The sequence below is a fragment of the Pelophylax lessonae genome (assembly GCF_965119305.1).
Source record: "Pelophylax lessonae genome assembly, chromosome: 6".
NCBI classification, from domain to species: Eukaryota; Metazoa; Chordata; class Amphibia; order Anura; family Ranidae; genus Pelophylax; species Pelophylax lessonae.
Genome location: NC_138773.1, coordinates 289,186,350 through 289,209,832, shown reverse-complemented (window position 1 = coordinate 289,209,832; position 23,483 = coordinate 289,186,350). Strand labels below are relative to the sequence as shown.

The following is a 23,483-nucleotide window of genomic DNA, read 5'->3' as shown; positions in this document are numbered from 1 at the left end:
TTGGGGATGCCAGAAATCTGACTTGTATTTTAGCGCAGACTTCTGGGAAAATTGGGGAGCCAATCACACAAGCAGGGAATAATGTTTCTGGGGTGTGGTCAGTGTACATTCTGTGTACAGAACACCTCCAGGTAGCCATATTGCATTGCATTTTCAGAAAATTACAGCGCTGCAGATTGAATAGGAATGGTCATTTTTAATCAGATTCAATTACAATATGACTTGTGTCACAAATGTATACGCTATATTGTTTTTTTTTTCTATTTGCTATTTTCTTTCCCCATAAAAGTGGAGTTACCCTTTAAGGTTAGGAAAAAAGAGGGAGAAAATGCACTGGACTGCATCGAGAACGCACCAAAAACGCATCAAAAACATGCATGCAGAAAAGCACCTGGAACACACCTGGATTGCGTTTCTATGGTGTGAACTGCCCCAAGGTCAACCATTAACATTACAAATCATTAGTAAGTTTCTATGGTTGTACAATTAAAGTGCATGTATACACCCCCAGGTTGCCCCAATATCACCTGCAGTTCTGACGTACAAATACCAACTTCAATTCAAAACTAAACCCATTTAGCCTTAAGAGCTGAGGAGTCTTGGGAAGCTGGGGAAGCCGAGGAATCTGGGGAAGTTGGGGAAGCTGAGGAAGCTGGGGAAGCTGAGGAAGCTGGGACAGCAATGTGATGGGTTGATAGTTTGGTTGAAACAAACATCAGCACACAAGTAGCTGTAACAAATATCATTCACGGCATGCCTTGAATTTACCTGGTTTGGGAAACCATTAAATTGGTGGGTTTAGCTCTATTACGGGAAACGACATACCTGTACGTTGTTTCGTGTAATAGCCAGGGGGGGCACATGCTGATTGACCAGAGGGGGGAGCCAATCTGCGTATCTGGTGGACGCGATGTTCGCCTGTCACCCGCAATCGTTCCCCATAGAGACAGAATGTCGGCCCACCTATGTAAACAAGGCAGAACGCTGTTCTGTCACCTATTTAGGAACACAGATCTCTATGTTCATCTAGTGAGTCCACCCCCACACAGTTAGAAAGCACATCCTAGGGACACACTTAACCCTTTGGTCACCCCTGGTGTTAACCCCTTCCCTGTCATTAGTGCAGTAACAGTCAGTTAGGTGTCCGATCTGTCTGCCGCAATGTCGCAGTCCCACTAAAAATCGCTAATTGCCGCCATTACTAGTAAAAAAAATAAATAAATAAAAATGACATAAATCGTTCCTCTAGTTTGTAGACACAATAAATTTTGTGCAAACCAATCAATATATGCTTATTGGGACTTTTTTTACAAAAAATATGTGGCAGAAATACAAATTGGCCTAAAATGATGAATAAAATAGATTTTTTTATTGACTGTGTTTTATAGCATAATATATATATATATATATATATATATATATATATATATATATATTATATTATATAATATTATATATATATATTTTTTTTTCAGAATTTTCGCTCTTTTTCTTTATAGCTTTATTCATGGGGAAAAAAAGGACATACATTTTATTTGGGTAGAGGGTCACATGGCCGCGCAATTGTCAGTTAAAGTAACGCAGTGCAGTATCGCACAAAATTGCCTGGTCCTTTTTCATGGATAGTGTAGGACCCACTGATAATGGGGTACTTTGACGCAGTAGTGGGCTTGAGCACGATATGGCCATATGGTGGGACCAAACCCCCATTTTTATTTATGGATTGTCTTCAGATTTGGTAGTTATTTCTTTTGCATTTGCGCGCTATTCCTTTTTAATATACATGTCTTTTGGTTCATAGCTGCAGCAGCTTTAGAAATACATGGGTATGCTCCCCCAAAAATTTTTGCCTGTTTATTATGTATTCGGTCTGACCAGACTATCGAGGTTGAGCAACCCTCCCCACCCCCCCACACACACCTGTACTCAATCAGTGTCCACCATCAAGTGGATATAGGAGGAGTCCCCTGTAGTGCATTTGCACATCCTTCCCAGCAAGGAGTATTATCTCCAAGGGTTAGAAAGGCTGGATTCATCTCTTTTTCATGGATAGTGTAGGACCCACTGATAATGGGGTACTTTGACGCAGTAGTGGGCTTGAGCACGATATGGCCATATGGTGGGACCAAACCCCCATTTTTATTTATGGATTGTCTTCAGATTTGGTAGTTATTTCTTTTGCATTTGCGCGCTATTCTTTTTTAATATACATGTCTTTTGGTTCATAGCTGCAGCAGCTTTAGAAATACATGGGTATGCTCCCCCAAAAATTTTCGCCTGTTTATAAAGGGGGTAAAACCTTTACGGGACTGAAGTGGTTAATGTTGGCACCAGCAGCTAATGAGTGAATAATTTTTTTGCCTTCCTGACTTCACGTGGATTTGTGACAAAAGAATTGCTCGTACCAATTCTAAATGCTGCACCCCCACCCCTCCATTTACTTCAATTTTCATTGTGAAAAGTATTTTCTTTCCAATCTTTATAGACATACGAATTAGTCTTAAATTTAAGAAATGTGGAAATTAAATAAATTGAAGCTAGGTGTCTGAAGAAATTACAGGAAGACAATTTAAACCAGTGGATAATAAAGATCCACAATTGCCCTATAATTGGATTGCTATTTCAAGTTTCTCTTTCCTTCTTTTATTGCTTTCACAAAAAAAAAAACTTTGCTACAAGAAGGTATACAATCAAACAGCGGCATGGATCAATTTTATCATGAATGTTCAGAACACTGTGGGCAGGTAAGAAAATGTTTTACCTTGCTGTTTCCTGGGGTCATAAATCTGAAGACCGAACAGCGGCGGCCTCTCTTGCCGCAAAAGAGAAATATTATTGGTTCTCAGGTTGAGCTGAAATATGTAGCCGTTCATGTAATCAGTCCAGAAGATGTATTGGCCATGGTGGGAGAGGCCGAACGGATGGTTTAACTCTTTCCCGCTACCGACTACCTGAAAAAAAGAAAACATCCATTGATAGATAATAACATTTATATTGCATAATAGTTCACAACTTTTCTTTTGTAAATCTAGGCCTGCAGAATCAAGGGCTCAGAAAAAGGTGTTCCTAGAACTGCAGGCACAGTATACAAAAAGAGATCTGGTGAGTTAAAGGGTAAGTCCATTCAAAACTAACAATTCAGTTTTTCATAGGCGCTAGAGACTTTTTGACAACTATTAGACAATTTATTTTTTTTCTTGGGTCTGCACACCTGTTGGATTTTCTTTTTTTTTTTTTTTTTAATTTTAGTATTTATTTATTTTTTTATGCAAAGGGGCAGCTGGGACAAACAAAGGCGGGTGCGATAAAGTTAGGAGCTATAACAAAAATATCACTTAAGGCGGAGTTCCGCCCCCCTTCAAAAATTAAAAGTCAGCAGCTACACATACTGTAGCTGCTGACTTTTAATATTAGGACACTTACCTGTCCTGGAGTCCAGCGATGTCAGCACCGCAGCCGATGTTTCCATCGGCTGTCTGGTGCTGCCACCGCCATTGCCGGTAAGGGAATCCAGCAGAGAAGCCTTGCGGCTTCACAGGCAGGTCCCTACTGCTCATGCATGAAACGCGCTGTGCATTCGGATTGGCTCAACGGGGGGGAAGGAATTGGAAGCCAAACTTCCGAGGGAAGCCGTCTCCCGGAAGTGGGGAAGGGTACCTGTCAAAGGCAGGTTCCCCGTTCCCCCTCCCCTCTGTGGCACCGGAGGGGGGGAGGAAGCAAATGAGCGGAAGTTCCACTTTAGTTGGAATTCCACTTTAAGTGCTGCTAGAAATGAACACCATGTGAACGGTGTCCCTGTCAATAATATTTTGTGATAACATTGTAAAAGGAAAACATTCTACCTTTACAGAATTCTATTTAAATTACCTTTCTGTTGGTCCCATTTAGAAAAATCTGCTCAATGTGGTCGTAATAGGCATCACACCAATACAGCAATTGGTTCCCATAGTCCAGTGATAATCCATTGGGCCACAACATCTTGGAAGTGATAAAAACCTGCCGATTAGCTCCATTCATCCAGGACTTTTCTATACGTCCAGCACCATCATTAACAACATCCTCCTCCCAGTCTGTCCAGTACATCCAGCTGCAAAACCCAAAAGACAAAAGTGTTTAAAGTCATCATTAACATAAAAAAAACACTCCAACCCAGTGGTGTCCAAACTAGTGGTCAACCATTATTGTTTTTTCATTGCCGATACCGATATTTTGGTCATCGCGTATCGGCATCGGCCAATATTTTTGTACATTTAAAAAACACTTTTTTTTTTTAACTTGACAGGTACTCTTGTGGAGGGATCTGGGGGTCTAAAAGACCCCAAATCCATCCTCTGCACTTAAAAGCATTCAAAACGCCAAGTTTGGCTGTTTTGAATGCTGTCATTTTTTTTAAATCTGGCACCGAGTACCCGGAAGTGATGTCATGACATCACTTCTGGGTTTTTGCATGGAGACCCGATCAGAGCCAAATGCAGCTTTGATCGGGTCATCTGGGGCCATGCAGGCTTGTTGCCCGGGTCTCCCGAGCCGTGGAAGGTGGCGGGAGGGGGTAACGTCCCCTCCCGCTCCTTGTAATGACAGCCGAGCGGCTTCTCAGCCGCATCGGTTGTCATTACAAGACAGCCGACTGTCAGCTATGGACGCCGGTACGGGGGTGATGCCTCTAGCTGCAGGCATCACTCCGGTACAAGCACTTTCTGAAATATCGGCAATATCGGTAACCTCTGGGGCCAATTCCGATATATCGGGAAAGTGCATATCCGCCCTCGATATATCAGTGTTGCCGATAATCGGTCAATCCCTAGTCCAAACCATTGACCTTCCTGGGCCACATTGGAAGGATTTGTCTTGGGCCACACATAGCATACATTCACAATAGGGATAACTGATGAGCAGAAAAAGTCGGGCAGATCACAAGTTACAATCACTGAAATAGATAATGTACCTATCTGAGTAATACAACTTCATTTTGTGTAATATTTTTTATTATAAAAGTAAAGAAGGGCAACGTAAAACTAGTGTGATATTTGACACTGTTTTAATAAACTAACCCATCAATATCTGGCTCGATGGATGGAATAGCAATTCTCAATTGATTCTCAAGGTGCTCATCAGCTATTTTCATTCTAATGTTGCCCCTTATGTGTTTTATCATTGAAAACAGTCTCACAAATATAGGTGCTGCCGAAAACCGATGGCATGAATAAGGCATGACTACTAAGTTTAAACACATTTTTACAAAAAAATTTCCCCCAAAAAATCAACATTTTTAGGTAAGATTATGATTTTGTGTTGGGCCGCATTCATAGCTGTCTTGGGCCGCATGTGGCTCATGGGCTGCAGGTTGGACATCCCGGCTCTAATCCTTCTTCTGCCCTGGCCATTTTTATTGTAATTTTTAGCACACATGTAAAAATGCACATTTTAGGCCTGAAGATTACTTAAACGCCCCCCCCCCCCCAAGAAAAAAAAATGTATTTGATAAAAGCAGAGACCCTGTAGAATAAAATGGTAGCATTTGCAGTGTTTTATGTTACACAACACCTACGCTACTGTTTGTCAAATTTCGATCATCAGCAAATATACTCAAGTTCATTTTAGCGCACACAAACACAATATGATACCTAATTTTTTGATAAAATATAAAATATGAGATTACGTTTAATAAATAAATACCAAATATGTCAAGCCTCAAAGTTGTGCTTGCCCATGAAATGACAATAAAATACAGTATCCAAAATTGTCATTGGACAACACTTTAAAAATCTACATATATTATCAATTTAGGAGTTAACAGTAAATGATAGCCCTAGATTATTTGCTTTCATTTCAACATGTGCAATGATACATAATACAGTATGTCATTGTGACATCATGGTGATTTGAGTTTTTTCATTGGTGCTTTATGTAATCCGTCTACCTCTGTTACAAAACACATATCAGTGACTTTCTACATGTCAATGATTTAGTGTTGCCTTGATGAAAGTTCCACTCCCTATACCAAGCAGGTAAGCCAGCAAGAGAAAGATTTACAACTGGATAAATAAACATTATGTCAAGAATATAAAATACGGCAGTCGATACGTTAAAGAGTTGTATTTCGCTAACATTTTTACCTTTTTAGCTGTCAACCATTGCACCTTGTCCCATCATCAAGATAATCAGCGGCAATCACTGCTGTATGGCTTATTGGCAGGAAGGTAATGGATGATTTAATGGTGATCTATGTAGGCAGCTTCCCTGGGCTCATGAAATTGATGAACAAGATTCTAATATCAAATAATGTACAAAAATAAAATAAACGAGTGCAACACATGGGGCAATGAAACCCTTTGTTTCCTTTTATACTAATTAAATATTTGGGCAGCAAAATAAAAAAGGACAAGATAAAATGCTTCACCGGCAAACCAATCACAGGAAGGGAGTGATTTAAATGACCAAGCCTGCGAGATAAGCAATAAATCAGAACGAGTCTACGAAACATTAAGAAGAGAGGCAATCACTCCCATTTGTACATCACTTGTGTAATAGACATACAGACAACCTTTTAGGCCTGGGTCAATATTCTTCTCTGTGTGTTGAGAAACACGATAAATCAATGGAAGCCCTAAAAACATTTATAGGACTTGTTAAAAGATAATTACATTTTCCTTTCTTGGCTGTTTTTTTATATAAATGCCTGGCTATGTTTGTTGTTGGTGGTGGCGCTGAGAGCCAGCATGGGCCCCTGGGCAAACATACTTGCCGGACCCCCGCTACCATTCATACTCTTTGAAAAATGTTGATTCAAAAACAAAAGGTGAACTCAACTGTCAATAAACAGATACTATTTTTACTGGTGCTATATCTTTTTTCAAGTAGAGGAACCTGGTGCAAGATTTGGTTATGCTCTGCGTTTGTCTTTCCCCTGCCTATTACGTCTCATGCACACTGGACATTATAAAAAAGCCAGTAGCAGTAGATGTAGAATGCTGTAGCTGAAGAGTGAGTTTTTCAGCATTTTTGTAGTAGTGTTTTTTAGGGTTTTTAGCAAAACTGAATTCCCATAAAAGCTTATGGCTCAAAAATGCTGTTAAATGCCGAATAGCCTCCTTTTTTATAGTTTTTCAGCTTTTTTTCAGAGTTAGAGTGTTTTTACAAGGGATCGACTGATTATCGGCAAAGCCGATATATCGAGGGCCGATATGCACTTTCCCCGATATATCGGAATCGGACACCAAGGTGGTGGTTATTACCGATATTTCGGAAAGTGCTTGTACCGGAGTGATGCCTGCAGCTAGAGGCATCACCCCAGTACCGGCGTTCATAGCCGATGGTCGGCGGTCTTGTAATGACAACCGATGTGGCTGGGAAGCCACTCGGTTGTCATTACAAGGAGTGGGAGGGGACGCCCCCCCCCCCTCCTGCCACCTTCCGCGGCTCGCCCGGGTCTTCCATCCCACCGGGAGACCCGGGCAACCATCCTGCATGGCCGCCAAAGATCCAATCAAAGCTGCATTCGGCTCTGATCGGGTCTCCATATAAAAACCCAGAAGTGATGTCATGATATCACTTCCGGGGTACTCGGTGCCAGATTTAAAAAAATGACAGCATTCAAAACAGCCAAACTTGGCGTTTTGAATGCTTTTAAGTGCAGAGGAGGGGTTTGGGGTCTTTTAGACCCCCAGATCCCTCCACAAGAGTACCTGTCAAGTGATAAAATTTTTTAAAAAAAATGTATCGATACTGATATGCAATGGCGAAAATATTGGTATCGGTATCGGCAACAAAAAAACGATATCGGTCGATCACTAGTTTTCACAGCTGAAAAACACCTCTTAAACTCCTCTAGTTCTGCAGGTTCTTTTCCAGCCAGAAAACGTCCCTGCCAAAAACTGCTGATAACAGCCTATGTGTGCAGGGACACATAGGATAACATGCTGGGAAGTTTACTGGCTGCAGAAAAAAAAGTCAGATGCCAAAAACAGCAGTTGTAAAACCGTCCAGTGTGCATGAGGCCTAAAGCTCAAATAAACCCTCAATTTGAATCAGCTGAATACATTCCAGGTGCATCAAAACAAAAGGTGTGCAGCTTGTTTTCCTTCTACAGTAAGTAGCCACAGCCTAAGTAGAAAAGCCTGTCCTCTGTCAGTATTCTGTAGAGAAGGACCCTTGCTTTCTATGTGGAAGCAGAGGTCAGAGACATCCCCTGCTACAACAGACCAATAACTCTGCAGTAAGCAAAACTTATGCTAAAACGTGATTGGAGAGCTCTAGCTCTGGCTCTGGCTCAGCAGGGGCCTGTCAGATCTCTGCAGACCACTGATAACTCACAGATGGGCGTACTCTGTATCTAGCTGGAAGGACACTGGCTTTTCTACTCAGGCTGTGACTGATTGTTAAAGAAAACATTTTGTGAAACGTTGCCCATCTTTTGTTGTGATGCACCTAGAATGTATTTAGCTCATTTACATTGACAGTTCAGTTGAGCTTTAAAGAAGTTTTAAAGTCATATATATATATGATGGAATTGCATAGAGCAGCCTCCAACCTCCTCTTCTTGGGTCCCCCAGCTCTCTGCTCCTTCCCTTCTGTTTCTGGCACCATAACAAGCCTCTTGCTATGAGGGAAAACTTGCAGGCTCACTTCTGATCCAGGCTGTATGCGTCCATTGACACACACATAGCTGCTCCACCTAACAGGATTTGATTGACATCAGCAGGATTGCCAATGGCTCCCACTGCTGCCTCTCTATCTTGGAGAATGCAGTAAGAGGAGAGAGCTGCTGCAGATGAGCACAGTGCTGGATGGAGTGAGGACTCAGTATTTAGGGGGGGTTAAGGGTGTTCTTTTTACTGTTACATGTTTTACCTTAAAAGAGAAGTTCACGATTTTATCTTTTAAAGAATCATACTTACCTAGGTGGATGCAGCATCAGTCCAATGCTATATCTGTCCTCTGCCACCTCTAGAACTGAGAACCAAGTGATTAACACCGCTGATCATTTGGTTCTCAGAGCTCCGTGAGCAGAGAGCTGGTGACTGTCAGTCGTGCTGTCTGCTCTTCTCCCCCTGCACTCACTGGAGCACTGGGCTGTGAAGGGGGAAGGAGCAGCTGGCCCTGAGAGGCTGAGCCAGGTGCTGGTCCAGGGTTCTGGGCAGATCCCGACAATATGATCACGATATTTCCCCAGCCTGGACCAGCTCTGTGATGTCACTCGACAGTGGAATGAACAGCAATCCTATGATCCACAGGAGAAGTACATCCAAACGAGCTTTGACTGTACGTCTCCTTTAATGCAGGGACTGCATTAAGATAAAAAAATGTTTAGGCTTTAGAACCACTTTAAGAGTACTACTATGTCCAATGAGGACATAGTAGTCAGAATCACGGATAGACCTCGCAATCATACAGCCATGTGAAAAAGTCAGTACACCCCCGGGGAATTGTTGACTTTTTCCATCATATTTGAATAGCCAAACATTAGATCTCCATTCCAACAGTGCACGCAGATACATGCTCCATGATGCAGCACACTACAATGAATGGTAGTATATTGCCATGTGTTGTGATGCACTGAGACACATGTGACTTGGAGCAGCATTGTATTAGGGCATTAGGGTGCCACTCAAAAAGAACAATGCTGCAGCACACGTAACATGTGTTAACATGTATTGAGGTAGCATGCACATTACTGCAACACATCACATCACAAAGTGTGTTTTAGCTACCAGAGAGAAAGGAAAATGCCTTTAATTGGCATCAACTACATTCAAACCTCACCCAGACATGGTTTTTTATTTTTATTTTTTTCAAATTTTTTCCAACTTTTCTATCATTGGTTTTTCTTCATGCTTACTACTGACACTATTAGGGGTCTTTTTCACATATTATGGATGCATCAATATGCTTCTGTGGGTACGTGCACATATGTGCATATACGGCTTTTTGCATATGTGTGCTTGAGTGTGCGGCTGTCTGCAGCACGTATGTGTGTTATTACATATTTTGTGTCATTTTTCCCTTCTTTTTTAATTTAAGAGAATGCTATTTTGACATATACATATGTAGGGCTTATATGTGTATGCAATCATGCGGTTGAGTCCCTCATATACGTACCCCTGTCAACTTATTTTTGATTTAACTATTCCATATTATCAGATATTGCAATTATTGCATTTATTTCATTATTACACTTCATTATTTATATTATTTATATTATCCACTTCGATATATATATATATATCCTTAATTGTAACTCAGTTTTATAAGGTGTATCCGGCATAGATCAATAGTTGTTAAGGCCATTCATAGTTATTTCCAGGTTATTCTCCAGTCACCTCCCCCTTGTTGACCTTTTGTGTATATATATATATATATATATATATATGGCTTGTTCTGGCACTCTTCCCTATTCAACACTTGAAAAAAGAGCACGCACGCCCATTGAGAGTCGTGCGCGAGCTCTGAAATGCGTCGTGTAATCTCCTTTCCCGAGTGACGTCACGCAGCGTGCGCTGCATTCCAGTGTGGTCCCTGGCGCCATAGCCGCATTTGGAACCCGGACGGAGGACTCCTGACACAGCGTCCATCCGACCGGCACGGACCTTTCCACCTTCCAGGACCCCTGGGATACCTTTCATCATTTGACATGTCACCGGATGATACAAGCTCCCATCTCGCTTCCATCCAGTGAGTTGTATTACCAGTGCTTTTAACCATTTTAATAAATTGCTGCACTTAGAGGCGCTCTGTTTCTCTTTTCTTAAACATGGTAGAACACTCTGATGGTCCACACGTAAGTCAAAAAAACAGAAGATCTCTCACTATCTGCTCTCAGAGATTCATCCTGACTAACAATAGTTTTGTGTATCTTATGATCTATTAGGTAATATAAATGTATTTTCTTGTTTTTGTAATGAACATGGGCTCTGATCTGATAGAAACTTTACAAAGAGAAACAAACACAGATCAAATACGATATTAAGCTCTTGGATAACACAATGTTCTCCACCCCTACTGATGGGCTTCAGGCTTTGTCTTCTTCACACAGAGCAGCACACTAAAAACTCATCATTGCACTGACAAGTTGTGTTTTGATACACTGTATCTTGTATTATTTACAGCATCTGATGTCATGAAGGTGAGAAGATAAGAAAGGCAGAGAGAAGAGAGATGGGCGAGGAGAGAGAATAAGGCTAAAATCAAAAGGCTAGTTTTTAAGTGAACATGTGATCACCGGGCAAGTGCTTTGCAAGGGAACCCGCTCTGTCTGATCAATGCAGCTTCTGTATAAACTCCTATCTAGCATGTCAATGAACTCCGTGATTGTCTCTTTGGGGAGTCTCAATATAATCCATAGTTAGCAGTGTCACAAATTAATGTAGAGAGGTAAAGATCAGACAAAAAGCTTACCAGCAAAGGAAATCCTCACATGACTATAATTAACCAATTAACAAAAAGGCCCTAGTCACTGATTAGAATATTAAGGAATTAGACAACAATAGGGGTCACCTCTGTGGATAGATGTAAGGCTTTTGTAGTTTGCTCCTCTTGCAAACTCTTTTGCTTTTCAAATCATTCAATCATCCAGAGGGTTTACATTATTTTACTTACAGTGAACTCATCATTAAAGGAATAGCAAAGCTGAAGATCTTATCCAAAAATACCCATTTACAATTGCCTCAATTTCCTGCTGATGCTGATGTTTCGGTACTTTAGTAGAAAAATTCCAGCAGGGGTGCGCTATACCCACGCAGCACACCCACCATGACCTAAAAATTCACTTTTATTTATAACTGCCAAAAAATGTATAATTGTAAAAAATAGAAAGAAGTCATTAAAATGACCTTAGAGGGCAATGCGGAATTCAGTGCAAACATACAAAATGAAAGGTAAAATATACAAAGTATATTGCCCGCGCCACGTGAGGAGACCAATGAGTGTGTAGGACCCTAATAAATAAAATAGTGTGATTCGCAGCTGCTATAGTAAAGTGCAAAGTGCTCAGAAGTGTATAAAGTAATCAGTGAATATGTGATTACCTATAGCGCTTGCATTCAGTGAATTGGTAAATGATCTTATAAATTACATAGAAATCCCGTGATGCATACCAATTAAATAATAAATAAAGTTGAGATAAAAGGTAATAAATATAAAATGCAGTGACAGTAAAAATATGTATATATAAGTAAAAACAGATACTATAAAAAACATATCAATCTCAAAAAAAGAGTTCATGTGCAAAAATTAATAAATTCATGTGCAATATAGTTATAAGTGCAAATAAAATTTAAACACAATAGAGACTTCTTGACAGAAAGTTGTCCAAAAAGTGATTAGTGCTGGTGCTCCGTGATAAATTTGATCACTCTTGCCCTGGTGTCCCTTATTATCTTTTATCTCATCTTTATTTATTATTTAATTGGTATGCATCATGGGATTTATATGTAATTTATTAGATCATTTACCAATTCACTGAATGCAAGCGCTATAGGTAATCACATATTCACTGATTACTTTATTCACAAATATACAAAATGATGGAACAAATGTACAACTGTCTTCATTATAGGGAGACAAAATATAAAAAATATGTCCTCAAGATAGTGCTGTATAGTGCTGTATATGAGTGTGGATAGTTATAGACCAGTTATTTGAACCTGGACAATATGGAGGGTCATTTATAGAGGACTAAAGTATAAATCGTGCCTCTCACTTAATTTGGCTATATAGCACTATCTTGGGGACATTTTTAATATTGACACATTGATCACAGTGGGGTTGAATTTCTAAACCTGGAGAATGCAAAATCTGTAGCAGCTCTGCGTAGAAACCAATCAGCTTCCAGGTTTCTTTTGCCAAAGCCTAATTTAACAAGCTTAAGTTAGACACTGATCGGCTAACATACACAGTTGCACCAGATTTTGTACTCTCCAGTTTTAGTAATGTCCCGTACACACGTGCAGATCGTCGGCCGAACGATCGGCCGTCTTTTGTCCCCGGGCTGTCGTGTCTGTTGAAAAGTGCAAAAGACTGCACAAGAATTTTGTCCGCCAACAACAGCCGACTGCAGAAGTGATGCCATGTGATGGTTAACTTTCCTGTTTTTTTTTCTTTTCTGAGCATGCCCAGTGTCGGCCGAAATCTGTACTGACTGGCGAACAATCGGCCGCTCTGGTGTCGGCATACAAAAAATTGAATGCTTGCACGACAGATTCTTTTTGGCCGAAAGTGCGCTGTCGACTGTCGGAAGCATCATACTAACAAGCCGAAAATCGGCAGATCGTTCGGCGGCCGAACATTTTCGGCCGACAATCTGCACGTGTGTACGGGCTTTTAATCAATCCCAGTGAGACAGAAAAATTGACAATCGGTGATCAAAGACATATTTGTTGCTATTTTGTCATCTCCGTATAATGAAAACAGTTGTACATTTGTTTCATCATTTTGTATATTTGAACTAAATTCCACATTAGGTCAGACACCTCACATTCTTTAATGACTTTCTTCTATTTTTTACAATATGGATTTTTAGACAGTTATAAAAAAAAGTGACATTTTAGGTCATGGTGGGTGTGGTGTGTTGGTATAGCACACTTCTGCTCGCATTTTTCTACTAATAATTCCCAGTTTTACAGTACTAGTATACATCAGGATATTTTCTATTTTGTTTTTGGGTTGGTACTTTGAATCACCTACCCAGAAGAAGAATACCAATAAGGACTTCTGACCCTTATCTGATATTCCTGATCTGCATTCTTTTTCCAGGTCAGCGGCCCAACGTATTAAAGCAAATTTCCATAAAGGTGAGGGAACTAGAATGGGAGTGCAGGGTGCATAAAAAGTATATTTTGAAAGACAGATGTGCCATCTAGTCAGCAATATCTCACGGGGTGGGGTGAGTATTATGGTTGAGGTTTAGGTTTTCCACTACTGTGGGTTCATGACGACTCCACAGAATTTGCAAAGTTTGCAAATCGCAAAATTTGGCTTTGTAGGTTAACCAACAGAAATATGGAACAATATATAATGCTGTGCATATCCTTTGCCCCTGTTCAGTTGAGACATGAGAGCCAATAATTTGACTAAATGAGTAACCCAGCACTCTTTTGTGGGATTAATACAGGTTACAATTGTGTGAAGGGACTAATACTTGCAACTATTTTTTTTCTTTTGAATTTCGGCATTGGTCCCCCATGGCTGTCCCAAGCTTCCGATGCTTTTTGTTTGACAAAAGCTTGCTATAAAATTTACAAATGACCAGTGTGAATTAACAAGATTGACCATAGAATCCATTAGGATCCACTGCAAAGTTTGCAGCTCTTGGGAGGTATAGTTCTTTAAATTTTGTGGTCACTTAAATTACACAGTGCTGTCACTTTAAGCTTGAAAAAATACATGTAGGCACAAAATCATATGTTATTTTCTTCCTGAATATAAAAAATATTGTGTGCAAATAATTTATTTCCCTGATGAACAATGTTCACCCAAAATAGGTATTTGCATAATGAAGACAACTGGCCCAGCATCATGATGGATAAACAGATCAGCCTTCATATTAGGCAAAATCGTCCAATGGATCCAAGTCATCTATCCTGAATGGTGATTGAACTGCACCTCCCCGTTCACAGAAGAATTTGACACATTAATTCTGGAGTCATTTGTCATCTCTAATCTAAAGTAATGGAAATTTTCATTGCCCCAAAAACCATCTCTCAAATTAGCCTTGTGAGGGAGCTGTCATGCAAGTAATTGCCACACATTTTGCTTGTGACATTACCGACAAACTGTAAATAAAATTTCCCAATTTTTTTTTCCTCATACAGATCAATAAGCCTTTTACTACTATAAGCCTTTTAGAGTGGCATGGCGTGGTAAGGGGAATTGAATGATGTGATTTCTATTTACCTTTAGAATTAGGATTCTGCCTTGTCCAATGGCCAGTTGTTGAAGAAAATCTAACAGATGCAATGGGCCAATAACTAATTCTGGCTGGCTGCTAACCTAAAATGTCCACATGGCATTATAATATATCACTCCTAGCCTGCAAACCTTTAGATTCTCACCTCAGTGAACACTGCAAGGGTATCTGTAATGAAAAAGTCAAGGCCAACTACAACATTATTTATTTATTTCCAGTACTTGTATAGCGCCGACAATTTACACGGCACTTTCAGTTGCACATTCACATCGGTTCCGGCCCTCAAGGAGCTTACAATCTAAGGTCCCTAACTCACATACATACATGTATTATTACAATACAATTATTCTACCAGCATGTCTTTGGAGTGTTGGAGGAAACCCATGCAGGCACAGGGAGAACATGCAAACTCCAGGCAGGTAGTGCTGTTGTTGGGATTTGAACCAAAGACCCTGGTGCTGCTAGGTGGACAGCACAGTGGCCAACCACCTAGCCACTTTGCTGTCCCACATCTCATCATATTTTTCTCAGCACCTGTGTCTGGTCACCATATATGGTGATATGAATCCTCCAACTATTTAATGGCAAAGTATGATCTTTCAATTCTGTATGGTTTCTGGAGTGAAGATTTATAATGATATATATCAGAGATCTCCAAACATTCAAAATAAAGTTACAATATACTGTCTTTCAGACTTAAGGAGGTCCCGGACTAGAGAGAGTGGGAGTAGAAAATGTTGTGGTATCCAGTGGGAGTAAACAGTGCCCTATCCTTGATGTCAGTGGGAGGACTAGTGCCCCATCATTGGTGTAAATAGAAAGAACATTGCCCCATTGCTGATATCAGTTGGAGTAATAGTGCCTCATCCTTGGTGTCAATAGAAGGAATTCTGCCCCATCGTTGGTTTCAAAGGGAGGAATTGTGCCCCATTGTTGGTGTTAGTGGGAGGAATAGTGCCCTTTTGTTGGTATAAGTGGGAGGAATAATGCTCCATTGTTGGTGTAAGTGACAGGAATTAGGCCCCATTGTTGGTGTCAGTGGATTGAATTGTGCCTCAAGGGCCGAATAAAGGCAAGTAAAAGGCCACATCGGGGCCCCTGGGCCACAGTTTGGAAACCACTGATCTATATCATTATTAATTGACACATGTTGTGAGATACATAATTAGGAATATTTCTAGAATGCTTTTATGCCTGCGGACTCAAAGCGATTTATCTGCTGTTGATGAAGCATCCATCTTAGGTGGAACATCAAGCTAGGACCAATGTTAGACAGCATGCCTTTTGGCATATGGAAGGAAATCAAAGAATCCAGAGGAAACCCACACAAACACAGGGAGAACATGCAAATTCCAAGCAGATAATGTCATAGAAACTTAGAGAAGTGACGGCAGAAAAAGACAGAGTAGTCCATCAAATTTGCCCTTTTTTTTTGTTTGTTTTTTTTCGTTAACTTTATTGTATAGATTTATTTTTGTTCCAAGTACATTTGAAGACATTTACTGTTGACTGTCTCACTACCTCTGCTGGTAATTTATCCCATGCATCAACTACCCTTTCAGTAAAATAATACTTTCTGAGATATAGTTTTAATCTTTCCTCAACTTAGTTTGAGGTCATGTTCCTGTGTCCTGACATGGACTTGAAATGGAAAGCTCTAGCACTGCAAGGAAGGATTGCCTAAGCCACTCTGCTGCCCAATAATATGTGATACCATTAAGTTTTTGGTGCCCCTTTATAAACATTTTTTCATTATAATTATTATTGTAGTGTTCTCCCAGGGGGTTGTAGACTAGTAGTATTTTATAGCATTGACTGGACACTGTTGTAAAATGTTACTGTTCGAAGACTAAGCATTATGCTAGAAATACTGTTGCTGGGTGGAATAATGCAGAATTAAGACCCATGTTGGATTTTTACTTTTTTCTTTCATATTAGGTTAGCAATAACTCTGCTGTGAGCTAAACTTTCCAGTTCCTCTTTCTAGAGTTCATCCCCTATATATTCCTATGACGTATCCCCTAGGGGCCAGTGATGGCCATATTATAGTCATTGACCGTAGTTGTTACATGTGTAACAGAATTAGGAAAGTGCATGTGGTCAACCCAGCTCCAGAGTTTACGTTCCACTTTACTACTGTTTAGGACATACAATACAAATAAAACATCAAAATATTTTATAATTCTGAATTTTATTTCCAGTGCTGGCGACTATACTACCTCTTGGAGACCCCCTTTAATACTGTTGCTGGAAAAAGAAAAACCTGGTATGAGTTTTGCTGTGTGGTCCTGTCATTTTTTTTAAGATCATATTTTTCACTTTTAAGGCTCAACACTGCAGACTTTCTATTAGCTCTTACCCGTTAACAGGATCCAAGACAATTCCGCGCGGATGTGACATTTCCCCCTCTATTAAGGTTTTGCGGCTCTGTGATGCCTTTTCTAGGCGAGCGACATTAATTGTCTTCCTGTGTCCGTCGTTTGTCCAATATAAATTATTACCAAGCCAGTCAACAGCAATCCCTTCCACGTTGTCCACGTCTGATTAACAGGAGATTAACAGGAGAAAGATATTTGTTTGAAACCAATATATATAAAACATTTTCTGTGCATGCACTAAATAAAAAATGTACCATATTCCAGAAGTATAAATGATTAAGAAAAAAGAAAAGTTTGCAAAGGTCTTTATAGCATACTTCAATTTAGATACAACAAGTACAAAGTTTTCATTCAGAAAGACTTTCGTCTACCCAGATCTGATATTTAAGTTATGGCATAAAGGTCAGGTAAATTCAGTAGTATTTGTTAGTAGTGGTTCATCCAAGACATACTATAGATCTAAATGTCATTAATAAGGGAGAAAAAAGGTGCAAAGAAAGCACTGGCTATACATTTTCGGTAGGGAAGTAAAATTATCACTTGGGCCCAATAGCTCTACAAAGCAGGGGGTCCATTAGGAAAAGGGGGGTCACTCAAAATTGATAATTTACATATGAACAGACTAATAGGCATGCCAATCAAGTGTAGACAAGTGCAGAATGGAAAAAATTGTTTTATTTCAGATAGATTTGTTATGTTACTAATTTTATTTTGTTGATTTGTTTCTGGGGCTTCCAGATTCCAATAAGCCTCCTACCCGCAGACCCCCACACCCAACGCCCAGGGCTGTGGGGAAGAGGCCTTTGTCCCCATCAACATAGGGATAAGGTGCTTTGGAGTTGGGGGGGGCAGAGCCCCCCATGCCCCAAAGCACCCACCCCCTATGTTGAGGGCATGCGGCCAGATATGGTTCAGAAGGGGGGCACTTTTCTGTCCTGCTGGACTGCATGCTTGGATACGGGACTAAAATGGATTGGGGGGGCACACTATTTTATCCTGAATTTTCTATTGCCGGCATTCTTTTGTTTACATTTCAGTTGTCAGTGGGGAAGCCCACTGACAGCTGATGAGTCATCGGTTGTTAACCACTTAAGCCCCGGAGGATTTGGCTGCTAAAGGACCAGGGGTTTTTTTGCGATTTTTTACTGCGTGACTTTAACAGACAATTGCGCGGTTGTGCGACACTGTACCTAAACGAATTTGACGTCCTTTTTTTCCCACAAACAGAGCTTTCTTTTGGTGGTATTTGATCACCTGTGCGATTTTTTGATCACGCGCTATAAACAAAAAAAGAGCGTAAATTTTGCAAAAATAACAATATTTTCCACATTTTTTTATATGAAATTCCCCAAAAAAAAAAGTAAAAATCAAAATTTTTTAACATTTTTCGGCCAATTTGTTTTATGCTACCTATGTTTGGTAAAAAAAAATCGCAAAAAGCGTATTTTGATTGGTTTGCGCAAAAGTTATCGCGTTTACTAACAAAGGGAAAGATTTTTGTCATTTTTGGTGGTTTTTTTTTAACGCGTAATGGCGGCGATCTGCGATTTTTTTTTCGGTACTGCGACATTGCGGCGGACAGATCGGACCCTTGACTGACATTTTTGACACTTTTGGGGGTACCAGTGACATTACTGCAGTAATCAGTGCTATACATATGCACTGTTACTGCAAAAATGACACTGGCAGGGAAGGGGTTAACTTTATTGGACAGGGAGGGGTTAAGTGTGTCCTAGGGGCGTGCTTCTAACTGTGCAGGGACATTCCTATTGGTGTAAAAGCAAAGATCAACCGTTCTACATAGTAGAACGGTCAGATCTTCACTTTTACACAGGGAGAACTGACAGGCAGCTTGTTTACACAAGCTGCTCTGTCTTTCTCCCTTCACAGGAGCGATCGCAGTGTGACCGGCGGACATCGAGTCCGCCGGTCACACGCACTGACTTGTCTGTGAACGAGCCGCGGCGGGCGCGCGCCTCGGCGGGCGCGCGCCTCGGCGGGCGCGCGCCCGCCCGCGATAGGCTCGGAAGTCAGTGACAGGCGAGTGACGTACCGATACGTCACTCTGCCTGGCCGGGGCTGACCGCCGCAGTATATAGTCGTGCGGCGGTCGGCAACCGGTTAAGGACACAGCTGCCGGCTTCCCAGCCCGCTGCTTTACAACCAGCTATTCTTCACACAGAATTCAAATCAGTTGGTCATTAGTTGATTCATTAAAAAATGAAAAAAGAAAATACATTTTAATGAATTTCAATTAAATTCATTACCATTTCATTTGGATATTCGGATACATCAGAATTTCTGAATAACCAAAAACTCGTCCAAATTTGTATTCGTACCGAAACTAATTGCACATGTCTAATCAAAAGTACAATCAGTTCACTCGAGGAAAGTATAAAACAGGCAATGTGTTTCGTGGGGTCAAACAAAAACTTTTTCATGTAGACGATGCAAAACAAAAAATACCGCTTTAATGCTCCTATGACATGTATTGAACTGATGCAGATGGTATAAAACAGCTTGTCAGGGTATATGGTAAACTATTGCACAAAGGATGCCGACTGACTGCGACCAAAACAAAACCAGGTAATGTAAGATGGCTTCAGCTCGTTGAGGCCCTATTAAGGGTGATGAAGCCCACTAGGGGGCAAAAAAAGTCTGAGGGACCTGTCCTGCGGGTGGAGAGCAGAGCGGACGTCATCTTACATTACCTGGTTTAGTTGTGCATTCAGTGAGTCGGCATTCTGTGTGCTATCGGTTGCCATTTTTCAAAAACGTTTTTTGTGCTACCCCGATATTTAACTGTTAGTTGCCTTGTGCTATTCACATCTTCAAAAACTATCCCTGGTTACTATATTATCTTAAGAATCCCACCACAACACACAACAGAGCCCTGAGGAAGGGAAGTTTGACCCTAGAACATGTTGGCAGTTTTATACTTTCCTGCCTTTAACAACTTTTTTTTTTTTTCTATAGAAGATATTGGACTCTTGGACAGTTGTTTTTTGTGCTTTTATTTGTCTACCTTTACATTGATGAGGGACAAGACACTTTTCTGAATCAGCGATAGTAAAAGAAAATATTAAACTTTTGTAAGAACAGTCTGAACTTGATTGAATTTTTTGCTCTCTGTACTGCATTACTATATGAATATAGGGGCAAACTAAAGCCCCAAAACAACAACCCAATGTTTATTATTTCCTTAACTAAGTTAAAAATGACTCAGGTGTCTGTTTATCAAAAAATTGCATAACCATTTATCCAGGGAATCTGCCTGTACACATTTGTTTGTGTGCGAATTGGGCAGAAATGAATGTTCTTTTGTCTACTGAGTCTTCTGAATTTATTATGGGCTGTAGTAAAATACAGTGATATGCCAGTAGATGGAGCTCAGGAGCATAGGAAATGCATACATCTTTATAACAAGAGATACAATGTAACCAATATTAATGGTTACACTGATGTTCTTACTTCCTCTAGCAGTCTCTAGAATTGTACCATCGTAACATTGTATCTCTTGTTATAAATACGTATACATTTTCAATGCTCCTCAGCTTCATCTATCATAGTATGCTATGTGGCATGTCAGGATGAGCCATGGGGCCAAGTAAAGGGAAAATCTGCTAATCATTAGCTAATATGCCAGATTTCTGACATAGCTAGATTTAACAAATTTAAAATATAGTAGATTTTTTTTTTTTTTAAGTAGATTTAGCGTAAATGATTTAACAAAGGAGCTAAGAATCCTCAAGTGATAAATTGTGAGCACATTCACTGCAATCATCCAATCAAGTACAAATAAAATAAGTAAATAGGAATTTGCTTTGCACATGATTGGATAAATAAAGTGAATTTTATATTATTGTATGTACATTCTCAACTCCTTTAGTAAATCAGCATCATAATATTAGAGAGCTATGAAATATTGAGGCAGATTTACTAAAGGAGCTGAGAATCTTGACAACTTTAGTTATCAAAATATGTTAAAAGTAAATCCCTGTTCACTTTTTATATTTGTACATGATTGGATAATTGGAATGAATATTCACACAATTTATTGGCTGAAGATTTTGAACTTCTTAAACTGGCTTACGCCTGTGGAATTTCATTAGAAAATTGGCTATATACAAACATGGAGCATTTTTTGTTGAATTTAATGAGATTAAACAAATGTCTAATCAATCAATTCGCTCCTGGCAAAAAAAAAAAAAAAATGTAACTAATTTAAGGTGAATGCGCTTGCCAAAGTGTAGAATGTTTGTTCTATGAAAACTGAAATATTGACATGGTACGCCAATGAAAAGTCATTCAAAATTAGTTGAGTCCATGAAGGCACCATCTACTGATTGGACAACCGATTTTTATACTTGACTAAAGAATTCATAGTTCTTCTACTAACCCAGACTGTGAGATGTGGATTAAAATGGCCACAGCAGCTATTTTATCTACAAAATTAAATAAATACAATAACAGTCATGTAAACAATACCGTTTTTGACAATGCAACCAGTAAGAGGTCTTTGGGTTTTATTAAAGGCAGAATTTATAACCAGAATTGCCTATGTCTTCAGCCGTGTCACAACTGGCTTGAAGACATTATGAACTCTCAAGTCCTTACTTTTTTACCCAAGGGACCTACAGTAGCTCCTGGGAGGACCACCAATAACTAAACAAGTGGACACACCATACCCAAGATGGGTACCCCAGTTCGAAATTATAATGATATTTTGTTCAACTTAAGACACAATAATGCATTGTAACGCACTGTGGTACATATAGTTGGATGGAAAGTCGTTTGGTGGCATTTCAATAATGTTAAAAAAAAAAGAAGAAAGAAAACAATAAGCATGAAAACATATATCTGATGCTCTACTTTAGGGAGGACCACCAATAACTAAACAAGTGGACGCACCATACCACAGATGGGCACCCCAGTTTGGTAAAAATTCAAGTATTTACTGAAGCACTTCCCCCCCAATACCCACTGACCCCCCTAGCTTCTGTGGCAACATTTATTTTATTAATACATCTAAACAACCACTGGCTTACAATAAACTGCAAGTCTAGGGCAGGTGGAACAGGGAAAATTGCTCTTTATTCAATTTTTCTGAATGCCCAGCATCCTTCACATGAACAACTCTTGTGGCTTCTCTCTATCCACCTGACCTTCAGCCCCCAATCCAGTAAGACCTCCATACCCCCACATTGAAGGCACATCTTCTAACCTTTGTCTTACCTATTCCTCCCCATAGTAATGCAGACCCTCTGTCCAATTGCTCTTGTCACAAGTCTCACTTTCTCATCTGAACATTTAAAGGAAAATTCTACAGATGTCAGGCCAGCAACTGGGACCTGTTTACACCAGCAGGTGCGCATTATGCTCTGGAATAACATGTGCCGCTGGGAAGCATGAGGCATTGTTACAACACATCCTACTGTTAATGTTTTTTATCTTTATTGAAATGTCACAAAATGATATTTTGTTCAACTTAAGACACAATAATGCATTGTAAGGCACTGTGGTACATATAGTTGGATGAAAAGTCATTTGGTGGCAGTTCAATAATGTTAAAAATAAAAGAAGAAAGAAAACAGTAAGCATGAAAACATATATCTGATGCTCTACTTTAAGGAATCTTTGTAATTCCTTTGAATAAGTAGCTTTTATATTCTATTGTGTTTTCAATATGCTGTAAATTCATCTCATGCCCGGGTTCGCTTTAGTAGGTGTATTTTTGTAGCTGTTTGTTGATTATGTCTCAAAGTTACAGCTTTTATATCATAAAAGCAAAGTGATTGTTTCATCGCACAACATATTTGACAAGTATTGTAAGAGCAACAAAGACAATCAACCATACCTCTAATTAGCCAGTATGAAGAGCAGCATAAAAACATCATTAAAATACAGCTCGCTAACAACATTTATGAACAGAATACAGCTTGCAATATTGGAGAATAAAGGCTGTCAAATAGGTACATTGTTTAGTGATCATTTGAGAACATATTTTCTGTCATTGTTGTTTTGATTTGTCGAATTTCGTGAAAACCTCCACTAACTTTAACCCCTGTGAAGCTGTGACAATTTTTCCTGCCTGCAACAGAATACGTTATTTGCTTTGTTGTATATTATTATTAATATTTAATTTATTTTATCTTTGCTTTAAAACATTTACGTATAACTTTTTATTTAAAGGTATTTAAAGC

The 23,483-nt window shown here is 39.7% G+C and overlaps 1 protein-coding gene across 6 annotated transcripts in view; it reads right to left on the bottom strand.

Annotated features, from left to right (window-relative positions):
* The window catches only part of LRP1B (LDL receptor related protein 1B), a 2,177,452-nt gene that overhangs the window by 1,041,653 nt on the left and 1,112,316 nt on the right, over positions 1–23,483 (bottom strand). For all 6 annotated transcript variants that reach the window (XM_082262163.1, XM_082262161.1, XM_082262165.1 and 3 more), the window contains exons 12-14: positions 17,262–17,442; positions 3,868–4,087; positions 2,762–2,951 (exon numbers count right to left, since the gene is read on the bottom strand). In XM_082262163.1, the coding sequence (XP_082118289.1) occupies positions 2,762–2,951; positions 3,868–4,087; positions 17,262–17,442 (591 nt within the window). The remainder of the gene's footprint in view (positions 1–2,761; positions 2,952–3,867; positions 4,088–17,261; positions 17,443–23,483) is intronic.